At 40.5% G+C, this 21,549-nt stretch overlaps 1 protein-coding gene across 4 annotated transcripts in view; it reads left to right on the plus strand.

Annotated features, from left to right (window-relative positions):
- Positions 1-329: 329 nt before the first annotated feature.
- Positions 330-21,549, plus strand: part of PM20D1 (peptidase M20 domain containing 1) — a 29,251-nt gene continuing 8,031 nt past the window's right edge. The window contains exons 1-10 of one of the 4 annotated variants that reach the window (XR_006103727.1): positions 330-549; positions 3,187-3,273; positions 7,041-7,276; positions 7,581-7,667; positions 7,952-8,085; positions 9,027-9,146; positions 11,691-11,766; positions 12,828-12,884; positions 15,110-15,188; positions 16,738-16,808. Coding sequence is in view for 2 of the 4 variants with exons in the window: in XM_042465541.1 (XP_042321475.1) it covers positions 330-549; positions 3,187-3,273; positions 7,041-7,276; positions 7,581-7,667; positions 7,952-8,085; positions 9,027-9,146; positions 11,691-11,766; positions 12,823-12,884; positions 15,110-15,188; positions 16,738-16,809 (1,173 nt within the window). In the remaining 2 variants the exon portion in view is untranslated. Of the gene's footprint in view, positions 550-3,186; positions 3,274-7,040; positions 7,277-7,580; positions 7,668-7,951; positions 8,086-9,026; positions 9,147-11,690; positions 11,767-12,822; positions 12,885-14,601; positions 14,836-15,109; positions 15,189-16,737; positions 16,810-21,549 lie in introns of those variants that run through there. The other 3 variants (XR_006103726.1, XM_042465541.1, XM_042465542.1) reach the window with 3 other exon arrangements.

The following is a 21,549-nucleotide window of genomic DNA, read 5'->3' on the forward strand; positions in this document are numbered from 1 at the left end:
TCAATAATAAGACTCAAGGTGGTTAACAAAACCTTTTAAAAATTCAGATTATTATTATCTCATCTCTCCTTGTGGACTGAGACGGACAGATAGATATACTGCAGTTCCCAGAATTCCATAGCAGTGAGCCATGGCAGTTAAAGCGCTCTCAAAGCGGATTATTCCTGCAGTGCGGTGATGAATAATAACCGCTTCATTACTGATTAATGAGAGGCCGCCTCTCTCTCTCTCTCTGTCTCTGTCTCTCTCTCTCTCTCTCTCAGTCTCTCTCTCTCAGTCTCTCTCTGTCTCTCTGGCCTTCCCGAACAAGCACAGCGGAACGCGACGAAATGCCGCCGCTGCCGCCCGCCAGCCCCCGCGGGCTCTTGTGGCTGCTGGGGCTGGGCCTCTGCGGGGCGGCGGCTGCCCTGATGGCGGTGGCCCTGGCCCGGACTTATGGCACCCGCCGGCCCCCGACGGCGGAGGCCCCTGCTGCGCTTCGGAAGCCGCGCCTGGCTGGGCCTGCCTTCTCTGCCCAGGAGAGGCAGGAGCTCAAGGAAGCCCTCCGAGGTAAAACGGAAGGAGGAGGAGCAGGACAAGCAAACCAGTCCATGGCCCCCTCAGGATGGGAAGAGGCTCCACGAGGCAGAGACTCAGAACAGCCAGGGAAGGCAGCCGGGGGAGCCAGCTGAGCAGACAGCTATCAGTCTATCTACCTACCTATCTCTGTCAATCAATTAATCAACCAATTTCATCTATCTATCTATCACTCTATCTGTCTCTATCTATCAATCTATCTGTATCAGTCTGTCTGTCTATCTGACTGGGACACCGCCTTGAGTCCTTATGTTGGGAGAAAGACGGGATATAAGAAAATAATAATAATAATAATAATAATAATAATAATCAGTCTATCTATCTCATCTGTCTGCCAATCTATCAGGCAATCTTTCTATCTATCATCTATCTTTCTAGCAGTCTATTTATCTATCTATATCAGTCTGTCTATCAGTCTATCTATAAGTCTATCTATCTATCTATCTTTCTGTCAGTCAATATATCTATCTATCTATCTATCACCAATCAGTCTATCTATCTATCTGTTTGTCTGTCTATTTATGAAGCAGTCTGTCTGTCTGTCTATCAGTCTATCTTTCTTTCTGGGAGTTTTTGCCCACCTTTCTCCCAAAATGAGCTTCAAGGAATATATCTGTATGTTTCTGTTTAAAAACTAACAGAAGTACTGAAGAAGGTCTGGAGGAAGCCATGTAAACCCACTGGGTGACCTTGAGCAAGTCACACTCTCTCAGCCTCAGAAGATGGCCATGGCAAGCAAATTCCCCTCTGAAGAAACTTGCCAAGGAAACCCTAGGATAGGGTTACCTTAGAGTCACCATAAGTAGGAAACGACTTGAAGGCACACAACAACAACAACAACAACAACAGGAAAGTGTATTTCTTCCCATATTACATTTCCAAAAGGAAAGATAAGGGTGTATTCTACATTAATGCTACTATTATAAACACATTGGCTTCAGTCCAATTGTTAACTAAAGCAGATCTACTGAGTCAGTAGAGACTTAGGGTGCATCTACACTGTAGAAATAATGCACTTTGACACCACTTTAAGTGCTGCAGCTCCATCCTGTGGAATCCTAGGATTTCTAGTTGTGCGAGGTCCCAAAGAGTGTTGGTGTTTTAGTTGTGCGCTTTCAAGTCGTTTCTGATTTATGGCAACCCTAAGGTGAAACCATCATGGGGTTTTCTTGGCAAGTTTCTTCAGAAGGGGTTTGCCATTGCCATCTTCTGAGGCTGAGAGAGTGTGACTTGCCCAACATCTCAGCCAGGATTTGAACCCTGCTCTCTTGAGTCCAGTGCTCAAACCACAAAACTACAAATGCCAGGATTCTGTAGGATGGAGCCATGGCAGTTAAATTGGTGTTGAACTACATGATTTGTACAGTGTAAATGCAGCCTTACTCGGCACTTACATGAGTTCCTATTGATTTGGCCCCATTCTATTTGGAACCAACACTTAGATTTAGGCCATTTCTTTCCTCATATGAAATCATACTGAGTTTGATTGAGTTAGCCTCCAAATAAATATGATTATTATTGCAGCCAACTTGTGCGGACGTGTCATGCAAGCTATGCCTTATGAAATGTCCTCTTCTACTCATCTGTTAAAGGTGGAGGATCCCTTACTGCTTTTTTTTTCAGGTGATCCCATTAAATACACACCTGTCTTCTTTACTTGCTCCTCCTCAGCCAAACCCGCAGAAGTGTGTGATCAAGGGGGAAACAACATTCTGTGTGAGAAAACTGAATATGAAAAATCCAGGGTGACGAGATGTCCTCCTTTTCCAGCACATGTCCTCCATTGCCACCTTCTGTCCAAGAGGAATTTCAAAATGTCCCCCATTTTCAATATGACTATGAAGCATGACTTTATATTTCTAGGAGGGTTTTTAGATTTTATTTTGTGATGCCCTCTATTTTTCTCAAATGTCCTTCGTTTTGTGGTACCTCAGCCTCCTTTGTGGTTAGGACATCTGCAAAAAATCCTTTCTCCTTTCACACTCTTTCAATTAGGAAGGTGTGGTAAGTACAAGTTTTGCCAATCTGTCCTCCATGCGCGCTGTCTATATTAGTTGGTGAACCATTCTGGTAGATACCTGTTTTATTATTGAATAGTGCTTTACTAATGTAAAACACACAATAAGAAATAAAATGATATATTGTAATTCTGTATTTTTAGGCCTTTAAAGAATGTTTTTGGGGGACTGTGAATATAGATTTTCAGCCACCATGTAACTGTAACAAGTTAGTTTGCAAAGCCACAAGTGCAAAGATGAAATGAGGCGAAAAAGTGCTCCTTTCTTCAAAGTCTTTGTGTCTGTTTCTGTTTGTTCTGGTAATTCAAGACAGGAAAGTTATAGCTTGCCTTCATTTTGCAACCACCCTTTAACTATACTGTAGTCCTTTTTCTGCACTGCTGGCCCAGCTTCAGTGTTTGTTATGCTTATGGCTTATCACAGTGTTTTTCAACCAGGGTTTCCCAGAAAACCTAAGTTTCCATAGGTTTCTAGGGGTTCTATGAGAAATTGTGATTAAAAAAATAAACTATTTAAAAGCTGTATTGTTGTAATGTAGCACTTTGCCTGTCTGAGAAAACCTCAAAATCTCTTCTCTTGTATTTTATGTAAGGTGCTATCAGAATACAAACAGTCTCCTTCTCTGAAGATGATCAGAATATAACAGCCCTGGCAGAATTTGAGCCATATATTCGCAAAGGTATTTGACTTTAGGTTATTATTTTGACAGAGAGAATGGCATGTGTGACACAGAAGATCTGATTGTTGTATGGTTAAAGAGTGCTTGGAATTCATTATTGTTATAATTTTTACTTGATGTGATTGAAGTAGTAAACTGACAAAATGAGATTTATTATTCAGTAAAGTGCAAATGACAAAAGATAGATTTGGTACTGAATAGAATACTGCTGCTTAATTAACTGAAGCAGTTGTAAAGCATTTTTAAAAAATATTTATATAATGTATTAAGTTTTTATATTAAATATTTTTTCTAAATTATATTTATCACTGTGTGATTGATTATACAGAAGGGCTACAGCTCATCAGAGCATTTTTTTTTTTGCATACAGAAGATGTCCGGTTTGTTCTCCATCATGACCAAGTAGATCTGTCTGAAATCCTGGAGAGCTTCTGCCGGTCACTTTAGGAGTGCAGAACTGCTGCACTTTACTATTAGCTATGCTTTCTGGAAGTTAAAACCCAAAACATCTGCAAGGACAAAGGTTCTTTCTCTGGTCACAGACATTCAGTGCTGAACTAGATGAATTAATGGCAGCTCCATATATCCTAAAGTTTAGAAGATTTTTTTTAAAAAATCAGACTTTGATCTGACTACAGATCAGTTATGATGCAAAGATGTATGTAGATACACTGCATCAACACGCAGACTGAGCTCAGAAAAGTTGTGGGAAAGTTCATGTAGCATAGGAAAGTTGGGCCCATTACAAACGGGCACCCTAGGACGGACTCAGTCCGTGCTAGGGTTAGAAAGGGGCATCTCTTCCAGACGCCCCTAACCCTAGCACAGACTGAGTCCGTAACAAATGGTGGCGGCCATTCCACACGGCCGCTGCCATTTTAACGTAATGGACGCTCTGCATCCGCACATCGTGCGGCAGAAGTGACGCCACGAGTGCGTGGCTAGCGCCTCGCAGCGTCACTTCTGGGCCGCAAGAAGGAGCGCGATTTTCGCGCTCCTTCTTTGCTGTGTCCGGGAACTGCGCCGTTTGGCTGCTGCGGTTCCCGGACACAGCAACCGGTGGCGGCAGCAGACTGCCGTATTTCGGCGGTCTGTAACCCGCCTTGGTGTAGAATAGTTGCTAGCAGCACAATCCTATATGTTTAAGTACTTGGGCAAATCCTAAACTTTCACTAGAAGTGAAGATGGCTAAACTGAGGCTGTCATACTTTGAATTTATTATGAGATTACCTGATATTGGAAAGCAATGTGAAAAGAGGGAGATTGTACTGCAGGTGGATTGATTCAATCAAGAAAGCTACAACCCTGAGTTTGCAAGACATGAGTGTGATGACTGGGGCTCCCGGTTGTTACCACAAATTCATAAGGTTTCCATAAATCAGTCAACTTGACAGCAGACAACAATAACAACAACCAAATCCTATTGAATTCAATTCCACAATAAATGTATATAGGATTGCAGCTTAAGAATAGTTTTTTAAAAAATAAATTCATTAAATTCAAACAACAAACATGAAAAAAATCAATAAAGACAACTTTAACAAACATGGATATAAAATGACAAAACACGAATTTAATACAGTGCTCCCTCGGGTTACGAAATTAATTCGTTCTGCGGCTAATTTCGTAACCCGAAAAACCTTCGTAACCTGAATTGCCATAGGCGCTAATGGAAAAAATAGCTCTCTGCTGCCCTCCGGTGGCGGAAAATAGCGCCGAGGTTTTTTCGTAACCCGAAAAAACCTTCGTAAGCCGAAACAATAAATCCCTATGGGATTTTTTCGTATCCCGAAAAATTCGTAAGCTGGGTAATTCGTATCCCGGGGTACCACTGTACTACCTCTCCTGGCTTGATTAATCTATTATTTTTAACATTAAATTCCTCCTTTTGCAGGTCTCCATGCATTACATTACTATACAAATCATTGTTTTAATCTTGAATTTCAAATTATATTTAAAAATATATAATTTTAAGAATATGAGAGCATAACCAAAAATTGTCTGAACTCTATTCCAAAATTGTTTTAGATAGGTATGTATAAGAGTGATGTAAGTAGGTCACTCTTTCTTAACCTCAGCTCTTCACCTGCATTGTAGTGATAAGGAGGTATTCGCACTCTATAGAAATGTGCTTGGTAAAAGATTTGGTAAATATTGGTTCAAAAGGGATATTAACAATGAGAGAAAGAGAAGAGCTAAGTAAACAAGGACACACATTTAACTGGATAGAATACTTTCAAATCAAATCTAAATTCAAAGATGATATAAAGAATAGAGGGATTGAAATAATAATAAATGAACTCGATGATATATGGTGGAAACCACAAAGAAAAAAGATAGCAAAATTCTACAAGATATTACTAATGAGAGATCTTGAAAAGGAGATAATAAAAGAAAATATGGTAAGATGGGCACGGGATATAGGACATCCAATCCCATATGAAGAATGGCTGAAGGCCTGGGACAAGACAAATAAATTCACCGCCTCACAGTCTCTAAAAGAAAATCATCTCAAAATATCCAATAGATGGTATTTCACACCAGCTAAAATAAAATATATATATAAAATACCTAACTTAAAATGTTGGAGATGTGGGGAGAAGGAGGGCACGATGTGGCATATGTGGTGGTCTTGTAAAAAAGTCAAGAAATTTTGCTTTAAGGTTCATTCTGTGATACAAACAGCATTTTCTTTTCAATTTAACATGTCTCCAGAGTTCTATTTACTGAATATGTTGCCAAAGATGGAAAAAAAGATGGAAAAAAAATATTGGAGATATATTATATTTAGTTACTGCTGCAAGACTTGTGATAGCACAAAATTGGAAGAGCAGTAACCCACTACAAATAGAAGAATGGATGATAAAGACACAAGAAATGAAGGAAATGGACAGATTGACAAAATTGCTAAATAATAGATTTGAATTAGAATTAAATGATGAGTGGTTACCAATAGCACAGACATGGGAAAGGTATTTGATATAAAGAAAGATATTTTGATATAAATTTGATGTATGTGAAATGAGGTAAAAATGTGTGTACATTTTTTTCTTTTTATTCAGAAACAGTTGTTTTTGTTAAATTGATTATAATCAAGTATAAAAAACTGAGAATGTAAATAAGACTAAGATGTGAAATGAGCAACTCAAAATAAAAAATAAATTAAAAAAAAAAGAAATGTGCTTGGTAAGATCATAGATGTAAAGGCCTTTGAACATTCAGTCAGCTTTTATTAATTCAAATTATATTAAATGCTGTGTGCAAGAACTACAGCTGTTATATGCAAGTGAATTAAATTAAAGGTTATGTTTCCCTTCTCTGGAATTCTGAAATCCAAAGTATTTCAAAAATCAGAACTTTTTCATTAGTGGCTGAGATAGTGACAACTTTGCTTTCTTGTTTTCAAGAGTGTTTTTGGGGCAGATAAGAAAGCAGATAGTTATTTTCATTGTTGTAGCTGTGTACTGGTTTTTCCAGATGTTACAGAAGTCTGGCAACAGAAAAGGGAATCTGTAAATGCAGAGTTGTTTATACTTTTTCAAAATATATTTCCCACATTGGATATGATGGTAAGGTGTGGAGGCAGGAGAGTTGTGGAGTATTCTTCTCCTTTGTCCTTCAGTTAATCATTATCTCACATGAATTGTAAAAGATTTAAAACTTTACTGAATACATCTGAACTGTCTCCCCTCAGCGGTGTATCCAGATCATAGGTTCAACATTTCAAACAATCCTAAGTATTTTTCTTATTTTTCTTTTTCCTCTAGCCTTTCCTGGAGTGTTTTCTGCAACATTCATTCATCATGAAGTTATTGGAGGATATAGTCACCTGTTTACCATCCAAGGGTCTAACTCTCAACTGCAGCCCTACATGTTGCTTGCACATATAGATGTAGTTCCAGCTTCCCCTGAAGGCTGGGATGTTAGTGACCCTTTCTCTGCTGAGGAGCATAATGGGTTCATATATGGAAGAGGAACACTGGATAACAAAAACTCTGTCATGGTATATGCATTGTAAATTTACCTTTTGGAGAATGCAAAATGTTTATGAGAGGCAGATATGCATGAAATGTAATGTCCCATAAGATGTAGAGATGGCCATTAACTTGGACATATTTAAAAACAATTTAGAGAAATTCATGGAGAGTGAAGCTTACCCTTTTTCTCTTTTATTATTTAATATGATGTTTATGTGTTTGTTGTTCTTCATGTTATTCTGTTTTATGTAATTTATGGTAAAAACCATCTCTCTTTTTATGATGGTCTGTGAATAATAAATTATTGATTGATCTGTTTGCATTCCACAGGGGATTCTACATGCACTGGAATTCTTACTGAGACGAAATTACCGGCCACAAAGAAGTTTCTATATTGGCCTTGGGCATGATGAAGAGGTATTTTTATGACATACAATATCCACCATACTTGTGGCATTCAGTGCCACAGTTTGCATGTTGGGTGCAGGATTTTAGTAGTTCTTAGAATGAACCTGTACAGTTCATTTAGATTCTACATTTTTGATACAAGTGGCTTGAGGCATAATGGTCTTTCCAGTCGAAGATAACTTTATAGTAGTTGCCTTTTTCTAATGAAGCATTGGATGCTTGCTGCTACCTGATGCAAAATAGTACGATAGTGGCTTGATATCATGAGATCCTGTTATGTTTTTTTTTTCCAGATAGGTGGTCAAAAAGGAGCAAAAAAGATTGTGGCTGAGCTGGAATCTAGAGGGTTAAAACTTGCTTTCCTGCTTGATGAGGGAAGCTTCATCTATGATGGGATCGTCACAGGAATAGAGAAACCTGTAGCTCTGTAAGTAAGTTTACCACAAGAAATGTTACTGTTACTCTTATGAAACAATAGGGAGCTGGAAGCCATGCCTAATGAAATGCAAATAATTCAGACATTATCTAACAGTAGATTCTTATCTACCCTTTGTTTGGCCCTTCTCTAGAGTGTTAAAAATGTATAGTGCACCCCATCTTGCTTTATGATAAATATAAATGACTGACCACAGAAATATACTTAGTCAAAATGATTCCAGCCAAGAAGACAAACAAATGGGTCCTAGAACAGATCAAGCCAGAAATCTCCATGGAAGTCATGATGACTAAACTGAGGCTGTCATACTTTGGACACATCATGAGAAGGCATGACTCATTGGAAAAAACAACAATGCTAGGAAAAGTGGAGGGAGGTAGAAAGAGAGGGAGGCCTCATGCTAGATGGATAGACTTTATTGAGGAGTTTGCAAGTATGAGTTTGCAAGTACAAGTATGAGTTTACAGGAAGTCTTGGAGATGTCTCATCCACAGGGTCTCCATGGGTTGGGATCGGCTCAAGGGTGTTTAATAAAAACAAATGGAATAATATGTATGCATTTGGAGTCCTGTTTTGGGGATACTGGTATTCGTTTTAAAAGGCTCATCCATATTACTGAAAGGAGCAGGATAAATGGGCAATGGAGTCATTGGATTTCAAACAGGTGTGAGGCTTTTCTGTTTTGAGCGGACCAGAAAAGAATTATTATAGTTCCTATTGTGTTACACAGCATAGCAGTGTTGTGAACTGATCAAAAACGACAAGCATGATACACACTTTTTGTGTGTTTTTATTTTTTGAGTAGATAAAAAAATTCTAAATAGAATCATCAGTAAAGTGGCAAATGCTAGACCTGATTATCAAAAGAGGCATATTTGATAGAGAAAAAACCTGCTGTGAATTTCATTAATGCATTTTCCTCCACTTATCAGAATAGCCATCACAGAAAAGGGTGCAATTACAGCACATTTCGGTGTGACGTCAGTGCCAGGCCATTCTTCTGCACCACCTAAGAGGACAAGCATTGGTATTCTTTCTGAAGCAATGTCCAGGTCAGTGTTTAGGGAGTCCCTATACCAGGAGAAAGGCAGGATATGAATAGTTGTTGTTGTTGTTATCTGTCCCAGTAGCAAATTTCTAAGACAATGTGATTCATGTCTACTCAAATGAAAGTCCCCTTAGGTTCAGTTAGAACTTCTTTCCAGGTAAGGCCAGGGTGGGTGGATGACCAGATGAATGGTGGAGGGAGTTTTTGACTGTGGTGTGTGTAAGATGGGAACCAGAAAGGAGATGTGATAAACTGGCCAAGAGCATCTTCATGAGGCTGGAGTGTTAAACAGTGTTATAATTTCCCACACTTTCATATGGTCATCTACCCACCCTGGCCTGAGGCAGTATCCTTCCTCCTGCCCTTGTCTCTCAATGACCATAGTTAAAACTGAAGTTGTCACCTCATCACTATACCCACAAGTTTTGCATTTCTGTGGCTACTCAGGCAGTCTAAATATAAAGGTCCTTCCTGGGCAGTAGTTCACTCTACGAATTTGAGGAAGTAGATCTAATCTACCAAAATGCATGCTACCACTTCTTTCAACAATTAGTCTCAAAGGGGCTACAGGATCCCTTTGGGTACCCATATTCCAGACTAACATGGCTATGCCCTTGATTTTTCCAGTTGTTGTTGTGGCCTCTAGGTGTGTTACTGCTTATGCAACTGGTTGTAAAAAGCCTGAACTACCAGTTTTATAACAGGTTGTGCAATTGTAAACTATGCTGACTCTCCTCCACCCTCCAAGACATGGCATCCACAAATACAAAATCATATATCCTAGCCAGAATGGCATTTATGCTACAACTTCTTTCACACAGTTAGTCTCAAAGATGTTACAAGATCCCTTTGTGTACTGATACTTGAAACCAACGAGGCTATGTCTCTGAATAAATGTAACTGGATGGCCTTAGGAATGTGAATATCTGGTTAGATAAGCCCTAGCTATAGAATAGTGTTAACAGTTCATGGTGCAAATCTGTTGTCATTCCAGTATTGTAGAATTTTAGATTATAAGCTTGTCAAGGCATATCAGGACTGTGGCAGTGGCCCAGATCAGGCTGTGCCTGTGCAGTTGCCACAGTCCCGGCATGATCGGGTTGGGAGAGGCCTATGGCCACTGTTTTTGCCCTGTCTGCATGACCCCTTAGACATGTATGCAGAGACCATATTCCAAATAATTTTTGCCTCTCATCTGAGAGGACACTGCTTCCATTTCCTTAGTGAAATGTGTGTGCATGTATGTGTCTTTAAGTTGCCTTGTCAATTTATGGTGACCCCATGAATTTCATAGAATTTTCTTGGACAAAGAATACTAAGAAGTGGTTTTGCTACTTCATTCCTCTGAAATATAGCCTATAGCACCTGTAATAGGGTGAAAAATAGCTTGTATGTCGTTGTGGAGGTGGCTCTAAAAAAAAACCTGCCAGTGTTTTCAGACTTCCAGAAAGCAATATAAAATATGTATGTTTGTTTTTTTAAGAAATGCATTTAGGAACCTGTTACAATAGAAAAGATAAAGGTTTATTTTATAGTACATAGAACTATAGAAGGAAATGCTGTGGATATAGTATATCTTGATTTCAGTAAGGCCTTTGACAAGGTTTCCCATGACATTCTTGCAAACAAGCTTGTAAAATGTGGGCTAGACAAAGTAACTGTTAAATGGATCTGTAATTGGTTGACCGACTGAACCCAAAGGGTGCTCAACAATGGCTCCTTTTCATCCTGGAGAGAAGTGACCAGTGGGGTCCCACAGGGCTCTGTCCTGGGCCCAGTGCTATTCAACATCTTTATCAATGACCTGGACGACAGAATTGGGAGCATACTTATCAAATTTGCAGATGACACCAAATTAGGAGGAATAGCTAATACTCCAGAGGACAGGATCAACATTCAAAATGATCTGAATAGACTAGAAAGCTGGGCCAAAGCTAACAAAATGAAATTCAACAGAGAAATGTAAGGTATTGCACTTAGGGCAGAAAAATGAAATGCACAGATATAGGATGGGGGACACCTTTCACATGTAGCCAGTGTGGTGTGGTGGTTTGACCACTGGACTATGACTCTGAAGACTAGGGTTCAGATCTCTACTTGGCCATGAAAACCTGCTAGGTAACCTTGGGCTAGTCATACTCTTTCAGTCTTGGGGGAAGGCAATGGCAAACCCCTTCAGAACAAATCTTGCTGAGAAAATCCTCTGATAAGGTGGCCTTAGAGTCATCATATGTCAAAAACAACCTGAAGCCACATGAAAACAACTGAAATATTTAATTCATATGTGTCATCTTTGTTTTGTAATTTGCTTATTTATTTCATGGAAGTATTATTAGATTGCAAGTCTATCTAGGCAGGATTTGCCATCTGAAGTGTTGTTTACAAAACTTAGTTCTCTAAGCAGAAAAAAATTACTACTGCTACCATTCCACTACAGTACTGTTATGACTACTGTTAATCAAAGGCCGCTTTAAATGCATTCGTTATTAACCTGGATAAACAGAGCGATACAATGGAGTGTTTATTTCTCCTTCTGCATTTCTTCTAGGCTGGAGCAGAATCCCATGCCAAATATGTTTGGTCATGGAGCTGAACTCAAGATGTTTGAGGAATTGGCACCAGATGTAAGGATTCAGCCATTTGTGCCCTTTTACTTGTTTTCACTGAAGTAATCATAATATGAATAGTGTTAGCATTATTAGCCAGTACTAATTACATGTTGATATGTCATTTTCCTGGTCTTCTAGGAGCTATTGAACAGGTCACCAGAGAAAATAATAGATTTCATCATCATTTCTCTCTCATACTGTTCACAGGAGTCTTTTCTTTCAGCAGGGGTTGAGCAAAGCCCTTCAGCATTTTCACACTGATTTTTCCTTTTCTGTTTTTTTTAAAGGTGTATGCAACCCTTAGGGGACACAGTGGGCAATTTTAACGTGTTTTTGGCCCACCTGACCTATTTTAGGACTGGAAGGACACTTTCCCAAAAGGGGAAGAAACTTGTGGTGCAAGCGCAAGAGCTACCTTTTGAAGTTCAGGAAAGGCATACGTAGCTTCCTGGGCCTCTAGAATCTGCCCACCCATGCTTTAAATTTTTTCCTATTAACTACTTAATACAGAAATTTATATGCCATTTCCTCCATTAAGGATTGCTTAATACAGCTTACAAAAATTATAAACATCATAATCATCCATAATTAAAATAGTGAACAGTTGTTCAAACATAAGACCAAAGCAATATTTAGCATTATGGGAGCAAGGGCTGCAGTCATCTGTTCTTGCAGTATCACATTTTGCTTCAGTTAGTTCCTGGCTGGACTAGTTTAGCAGTTGTTATATCTGACCCAGCAGTCTATTATGATTTGTGCTTTTCCTCCAGAGTAAGATTGCAAACTCGCTTTTAAAGCATAATTTGTAATCCTTGTTTGAAAGGCAAGCATAAATCATTATTTAAATAGAGCATCAAAGTATGGTTTGCTGAAGTTAAAAAAGCTGAAGTGGGTTGGGGGGTGTTTCATGCAGAGGAAATGGTCTGGATTATGCTTCATACACTTAACCATTCCTAACTTGCAAGACCATTTTCAACAGTGCTTTCGAATGGTAAATGTTATGTCAGAAAACACCCTTATTTGAAGCAGATTTTCTGGTATGTATTAACTTTTTCTCCCCTCATTATTCAGTTTAGGTTCCCTCTCAATGTTATCATGTCAAATTTGTGGCTGTTTGCACCTCTAGTTGGCAGGTAAGAAAGAGGCATGGTACTTAGTTGTTTTTAACTATTTTCAAGAAGGCTTAGAAATAATGGTATTGTGGAGTAATTTACTTTCCCAACAACAATGTGGCCATTGCTGAGGGAAATGTTCCCCCATGAATGGCCAGGCTGTGTAGCTGGCTGCCTAATAAGGCTTTTGTAAAATAGCAACTTTATAGGTTTAGTTTGTTATGAATACTCTGAAATAGCATGCTTCTGTAAGTACTGAAATGTCCTGTCTGGTAGGATGAGTGTTAAGGTGGATGGCAGTTTATAGAGCTTAAGAGAATATATGCCTACCTCAAGTTATAGCAATCTAAAATTGTCCACATAAGACAAGGGGGAAGGAGAAGGCAATTGAGACAGGGTCAACAGGCAGAATATGCATTTATTTAAGCAGACGGGGTTTATTTAACCAGAGGCCACTCCCGTCTTGATCAACACAGAACTGTGGCAGCCACTCTCTGCGGTCCCAAGAGTGCCCACTTCTGTGGGCCCAAATGAGCCATGAAAAAGCGTGGTAAAAAACTGCGCCTTTCACGGCTAGTTTTGTGCCACATTCGCCGGCCTCAGAGGGATCTGCGGGTGTGCATGATCTGCATACTCTGCCCCTGGGTTGGCCCAACAGTGGCCCTTTGGGGCTGTCTGTTTAATAGAGTTAGAGTGCAACTTTATTAGGAATTGGGTGGGAGAAGTGAGTTGTTTTACTGTTGTCTGCTGATTTTTGTTTTTAATACCATTAAATTAACATTCCTATTCTGAAGTTTTACACCAACTAAGAGAAACCTGTAAATAGGCATTTTATCATTCTTTAAGTAGTGCACCCACATCATATGTGGGTGTGCTATACGTGGCTTTCAGTTTACGCTGAAAGCTGCACGTTGGAAATGGTAATGGCATGCCTGCGCCGTACATACTGCTCCACACGACATGCATGAGCCCCATTATTTTCAGTGGGGCTCAAGCATACACACTATTTGCCTTATGCAGGGTGTGTGTGTGTCTGGAACGGATCCCCCACGTAAGGCAAGGGACCACTGTACATGCATTGGCATAAAATTAATTCAAATAAATGGTGGCCATAGACTTAGAATCATAAAATTTGGTTAGAGTTGGAATATATCCAAGAGTCAACTAGTCCAACCCCTTATCAGTGCAGGAATCCACATCATTCCTAAAAGATGACCATTCAATGTCTGTTTAAAAAATGTGAAGGAGAGACTACCATTTTTCTGAGGTAATCTTTGAATACCTCTTACTGATATTATTTCTAATATTAAGTTGAACTCTCCTTTCTTGTAATTGGGATCCATTACTTTGAGTCATACCCTCTGAAATAGCAAAACAAAAGGCTTGATCCTCCTCCTATATGACAGACGTTTGAAGATGGCTTTCATATTATGCTCAAAATTCTGCAACATAAACTCCAACCATACATGGAGAGAGAAATCCCAAAGTTCCAAGCAAGGTTCAGAAAAGGAAGAGGCACTAGATACCACATTGCAAACATCTTATGGCTAATGGTGCTCATGAGAATATAGAAGCTTACATTTATCTCTGCTGAAATTCAGTTTGTTTGTTTTGTACCATTTCTGCTATTGGTTAAAAGTAAATTTGAATTCTGGTTTTGTCTCGTGAGCTATTGTAACCTTCCACTCCAGTTTGGCATTATGTGAAAATCTGATTAGTATTCTCCTTTCTCCGTCAGTTAAGGGATGAAGCAAACAGCCAAGAAGGAGCAGCATCTGGAGCACAATTGGGCTGGGACTGTGGCAACTGCATGGCCCACTCCCTGCATTCCCAAACTACACCACCCAAGAGCTGGATTAAAACTGCTCCTTTTTAAGACCAGAGGGCTTCGTCGAAGCACTTCCAGCCTATTTGGGGCCGTACGTCATGTAAAAACTACACCCCCAAAGCATCCAGAAGCTGCTTCGTTTAGGCATGTGTTTTGGGTTCTAGTCATTTGCAAGGATGTAAACAAAACTGGAACCAGATTTCATATTACATGCAGCATTAAAAAATAATTAATACATTGTATGTGGAAATGTATCACTGCAAGAATTCTCAAGTAAAGAAATTCAGGCAAAACACAATAAACATAACTGAGAAATGTATGTTTATTGAGCCAAAATATTGTTACTAATTTGTGGAAGGAAGCCTACATTAGTTTACTTTTGGACTTGAAGAAGTTTGTCTTTTTCATCTTCACACAGATTTCTTGAGCAACAACCCACCACAAATGCTTTAGTTCGAACCACTACTGCAATCACTATGTTTCATGGAGGAGTCAAGGTACCATTTTATGAATTAACAGGATTTCCCCTAAAGCATAATGAGAACAGTCTACATTTGTCTGATCTATAACCATGGCTTCCCAGATTACCACTCAAGATTACAAGAATACAAACCTCACCACCCACCCCGTCACTTTTTAAAGTGACATTTGCTCCTCCTAAATGGACTATTCTCTGTTCCTGAATTTAGGGTGTAGATTCTGTCTTTTCCCTTTTATATACATATAGTATGAGATAGCCACCTGGGTAGACTGATAGAATAAGAACCACTGGTTTGCCTCCAAGTGTAAGTACATTAAACAGGGAGCTACAGCCATTTTCAACACTCTCACCTATGCTTCAGTAGATAGCACTATTTTCAAACAGCTGTTTATGGCATTGGTGGTGACAGGTGGTAGAAAGGAAGAGGAGGAAAAGAGGTTGAACAAACTAAGCAGGCAGATCCTGAAATTGTTTGGATATAACCAGTAGAAGTTGACACTACTTGGGATGATATTGTTGCTGGTCAGCATATCTGCCTAAATACGAAATGAAGTGGTGAAATCACAGCGCTTCTACAGTTCTCTCGGTGCAAACCAATCTATAGTTTTCTCCCACCATTAGGGGTTGGAGAGAGGCAGAGCACAGGAAAGCTTGCTTGGCTTAAAATATCTTGATAGGAGACTACCCCATGTTGCTCTGTTGTCATGGTTCCACCCCTTGGGAAATTAGGCACTATGGCAGATGGGCCAGAGAAGCTTCCCCGGTTTCCTAGCCTGCCATGTGGCCATCTAGGCATTCTGATAGACCACCAAGAGGTTCAGTATTGAGAACGTACCACTGTTCCTCTCCACAAAGTGCAGACTTGGTTCCCAGATCACTGGGACCTAGGGTTGATATATTGGCACTAGATACTTTTAGATGTACACTTTTTAAAAATTAAGTACAGGTACTCTAAAACTATTCCTCAAAAAAATCTTATTTGGTTAAGTGGCTTTCCTTGGTGTGCTAGTGAAACAGTGACACACAGTGGTGAAATGAGAAAGAGCATGTTGGGCTTACTTTCTTCATAATTCTTGTTTGCTAAAAAGCAGCCCAAACTACACCTGATGGTGGCAGACTTGCACCTTTTAATGCAGGCTTGTCCTAGTTATGTGGGAAGTAGGGTACAGTATATGGTTTAAAGGGGATTCATGATTAGGCAAATGAATTTGCAGCCTGACCCCCAAGCTGTTTTATTTCCAGGATGCATCTCTTTTGGGTCCCTCCCTTGGCAAAGAGCCAAAATAGAGCTTTTTGTAGTGTCATTACAAGTGGAGAGTGAAGAGAACAGTGACACTTCAAACAAGAAGTGTAAACAAGTGTGCTTTTTTCCTATCAATACAATTTGCAATCTTCATTTAATATTGATAGGATGGCACAGGCCAACTGATGACAGTGTAATGGGTTCAGAAATTATTAGTGAACAATGGAAATTGTTTGAAAGCTGCTATGTTTCATCTGTGGTTTGTTGCTTGAAGATAATGCCTTTTGCATTTATGCTTATTTTTTTCTTCCCTTGTCTCTAGTCCAATGTTATTCCACCATCTGCGAATGCAACTGTGAATTTCCGCATCCATTCAGCTCAAACAGTTGATCAGGTACTTTAACTATGTGCAATATTATTTGTTTTCACACTTCATGTTTTATCTTTGTGAAAAGCCAGTCTGGGACTGTTCAGTGTCTTCTTCAGTCTGGCAGCGAGACATATTTGAAAATGGTAAAGAACAAAAATACTGTAGAGTTATTTCCAGAAAATAAAGGAGCCGGACAGGGTCAAGACAGAAAGAAGCTGAGAAAAAGAGGCTGGAGCAAGATGACACTGGAAGTTGTAAAGTCTCAAGCAGGGTCCTTGAGGACAGACATAGATTTCTCTTTTGTAAATTAAGCAAGGATGCATTTGAGGAAGTAGGCTTAAGTTTACAAAAGCTCATGGTATCAACTTCTTTCTTTCACTTCGTTTCAAAGGTGCTACAGGATCCCTTTGCATACAGGTTACATATAGTACAGTCAGCTCTCCATATCCACAGATTTTTTTATCCATGGATTCAAGCATCCACACATTGAAAATTTTCCAAAAATGTAAAAAAATACAAAAAACAAACCTTGCTTTTGTCATTTTATACAAGGGACACCAGCTGACTGTGCCATTGTATTTAATGGAACTTGAGTCTCCACAGGTTTTGTTATTCATGGAAGTTCCTGGAACCAAACCTTAGTGGATACCAAGGGCCCACTATAATAGATTGCAGTAAGAGTTACTGAAATTTCTGTTCTTGCCCCTTATCCCCTGACAGCAGCATTAACTCAGAAGTAGCAATATCTTGAATTTCCATCTTGGGAATTAAACTCATGCTTTACGTGTAAAATAAAAAAGTTCCCAAGCTCAATCCTTGCCATTTTGGGGTAAAATGGAAAAGACCTCTCGCTGTCTATATTTTTGGGAAACTGCTGCTAGTCCAAGTAAACAGTACTGAGCCAGATGGGTCAGTGGTCTGATTCAATATAAGACAACTTTGTGAAATAAGGGGGGAATAAATATAACTTATTAAAGACCAGCTTTGTTATCATCCTTGCTTGCATTGGACATGCTATTGACAACACAATCTCCACCATAACCAACCTCACTTCACAGAGAATGTGGCATAAACAAGGCAACACAAACAGCCAAAAGACAGACAATATAAACCAACAGGCAGATACCTGGCAATCAGTTTCTATGCATTGCAGTAACCAGTTTTAGAGATTAATCTGAAACTATAAAAGGTCTAGAATGAAGCAATATTTGTCCTTCTGCACTTGGTGCAGATGGACTGCTCTCTTATATTTCTTTTCAGATGGACTTGCTCTCTTATATTTCACTTGGTAGGGTGCAAACGTAGCACCCTATTGCTGGGAAGTCACAATAAGGAACACTGTAGCAGTTTGTGGAAAGAGCAGACAATGTTTGAGGAGGGTCTATGCCTGCCAGAATATTCCGGGCTGTTCCCTGGAATATTCTGGCCCTGAATTCTTCCCTTTACCTGCTGTATTTTGCTTCAAATTTTTGGCTTTCACATCAAACGACAGGTACTGCCTTTGCACATGGCCCCATTCGTCACATGGTGCCTCTGCTGAGGTCAGAACGAGGTGCTTATCCACACTATTGACTTTAGTCAGAGTGATTCAAGCCCACTGTGGTGGTGCTGGGCAGCTTGCAGGGTCTGTGAGTCAAAAGGCAGTCACTGCCATTGCTGCGAAGAGAGCCAAAAACCCCTAGCAAAACGTGAGTTATTTAAATGTGGGTTAAGGGGAGGAAGCCCTGAATCAGGTGCAGGCATCATGAAAACAGTCCAGACCAAATTTGGGGTATTGTCCCTGCATCATTTAAACAGGATGCAGTGAGGCCAGGAGGAATTCTGGGTAAATCAGCTGTGTAGACAAAGACTAAGTAACATCTCAGAGCTGTAAAATGTATTCCATGTGACACTTCTATATAGTACATGTTCCACCTGTTATAAATCTGCCATCAGATATTTACAGAGCCAGAAAAACCAAGGGATCATCAAATGCATGACATAGAGTGTGTTGCAATATGACCTACTGTATGTATATCTATTTCTCCCTTGCCATAGTTATAGAGAAAGGCTGCTGAGAGATACTTTATTTTTTCCACAGACATAACTTGTCTGGGAAACTTGGCTGCTGAGCCTCCTGAGAGGCCACAGGCTCTGCTGGAGTGAGCACAGCAGAGCTAGGGCCAGGCTCAGGCCCCAGGGGAGGCTCTGGCTCATCCTCCGAGTCCTCCTCCCGGCTGGGCAAAACATAACTTGAGTTAGCAAGCCAACAAACCAAGGTGAAAAGGGAAGTTACCTTGATAATTGGCGTCCTATTCTAAAATTAGAAATGGAATAACTAACAGATGTGATTTCTCCCCCCCCCTTTTTTTTTTTTTTTTTGTATTTAGCGTTTCTCAATGATTTTTAAATTAGCAATGTAGACAGTCTAAGGGTCTTTTAATAATAATAATAATATGGTTTATTTATAATCTGCTTTTCCAAAATTTGATCAAAGTGGCATACAATTGGAGTATAAAACATCTCAATAAAATCAATTAAAAACAACATTAAAAACAACTCAGTAATCATAACAACAAAAGGGCCAGATGGATAGGGGAGTTGATATACACACTACCAGGTCGTCAATGAAAGGGGGTAAGGGATAATATGATTTTCACGGTGGGAAGGATTGGGAAAAGAAGAACATCTTTAGATTCTTTTTAAAAATAAGGAGCCCTGGTGCCGCAGTGGTTAAATGCCTGTACTGCAGCCATTCACTCAAAACCACAAGGTTGCGAGTTCAAGACCAGCTAAAGGGCCCAAGCTCGACTCAGGCTTGCATCCTTCTGAGGTCGCTAAAATGAGTACCCAGACTGCTGGGGGCAAATTAGCTTACTTACTGTTCACCACTATGATCTTTGGAATAGCGGTATATAAATAAAAAAACAAAACAAAACAAAAAGATCTAAGGATGTGGTGGAGCGGAGCTCATCTGGGAGATTATTCCAAGATCTAGGGGCCAGGATAGAAAATGCCCTCTGTGAGGTCCTCACATAGCGTGTTGTTGGGACCTCCAACAATTTCATCCCTGTCGACCTGAGCGTGCGGGGGCAGATTGTATGGGGATAGGCGGTCCTCCAAGTACCCTAGGCCCAAGCCATTTAGGGCTTTATAGGTCATTACCAACACCTTGTATTGAGCCCGGAAGCGAATAGGCAGCCAATGAAGATCTTTCAGAATAGGTGTTATATGGTCAGACCTGGAACAACCAGCGACCAGTCTCACTGCCATATTTTGCACTAACTGTAGCTTCTGGGTTTGGTACAAGAGTTGCCCCATGCATTGCAGAAATCCAGTCGAAGGGTTACCAGAGCATGTACTACAGTTACAAGGTCCCTCCGGTCCAGGTAGGGACGCAGCTGGCGTATCAGCTGAAGCTGATAACAAGCGCACCTGACCGTTGCATCCACCTGAGATGACAACTGGAGCGACGAGTCTAGGAGCACTCCCAAGCTTCAGACTGAGTCCTTCAAGGGAAGCGTGACCCCGTTCAGGACCAGATGGCAAATCTCACCACCCAGACCCGGGGAACCTATCACCAGTACTTCCGTTTTCTCTGGATTCAAACTGAGTTTGTTTTCCCTTATCCAGCCCATTACCGACTCCAAGCAGGCATTTAGAGGAGAGATGCCATCCCTAGTCACTGCATCAGTCGGAGACACGGAGAAACATAATTTGGGTTCTCAGCGTAAATGATAACACTGCGCCCCGTATCTCCGGAATGATCTATCCCCAGCAGTTTCAGTACAGTGGTGCCTCTGGATACAAATTGAATTCGGGTTTAACGAAAATTTCGGGATACGAAAGTTGGAATTGCAAAAAAACTTTTCGGGTTACGAAATCTTTTTTCGGGTTATGAAATTCATTTCGGCGCAAAATTCCACTGCTGCAAAGTGCAGCTATAGGCTTTTCCAGTGCTAACGGAAAAGTGTTTCGGGTTCGACTTTCGGCTTACGCAAAGGCAGGCGGACCGAATTAATTTCTAACCCGAAGCACCCACTGTAAAAGTTGAAATGCATGGGGACCGAAAGCTCCTTGAGGGACCAAGATGTAAGTGCCCTCTTATCGAGCAAACGTCCCCCAGCTGCACCATCTGGAATCTACCCGAGAGGTAGGATCGGAAACCACTGGGCGCAGTGCCCCCGATACCCAACTCCCTCAGGCGTTCCAGAAGGATACCATGGTCACTGGTATTGAAAGCCGCGGAGATGCCAAAAGCACTAACAGGGACCTTTCTCCTGCCATGCCCAGATGGAGATCATCAACTAAGGCGACCATGGCAGTCTCAACTCCGTGGCCCGCCCGGACGACGATTTGAATGGGTCTAGAAAAATCCGTTTCAATCCAGGATCGATTGGAGCTGGAAGCGACTGCTCTCTCGATCACCCTCCCCAAAAATGGCAGCAGCGATACAGGCGTGATGTGTTTGAATCGGGGTCTAAGGAGGGTTTTTTTAGCAGGGTTTTTAACCACTGCTAATTTTAATTTAGCTGGAAATTGTTCCCTCTCTTAGAGATATATTATGCACCATAGTTAGCACCGCCTCCCCCCCCCCGAGTCTGCCAGGCAGAGGGACAGGGATTGAGGAGAGAGCCGTCGTCTTCCTAACTTGAGGAAGTGGCTCACAAAAATCATTGCCTAAGAATGTTCAAGCTGTTTACACACTAATGATCCTTCTGTGAACAGGAAAACACTTTTAATACTGAGGCGGGGGGGGGGTCCTTTTCTGGCTCTGTATTTTCT

The sequence above is a fragment of the Sceloporus undulatus genome, chromosome 4, assembly GCF_019175285.1.
Source record: "Sceloporus undulatus isolate JIND9_A2432 ecotype Alabama chromosome 4, SceUnd_v1.1, whole genome shotgun sequence".
Lineage (NCBI taxonomy): Eukaryota > Metazoa > Chordata > Lepidosauria > Squamata > Phrynosomatidae > Sceloporus > Sceloporus undulatus.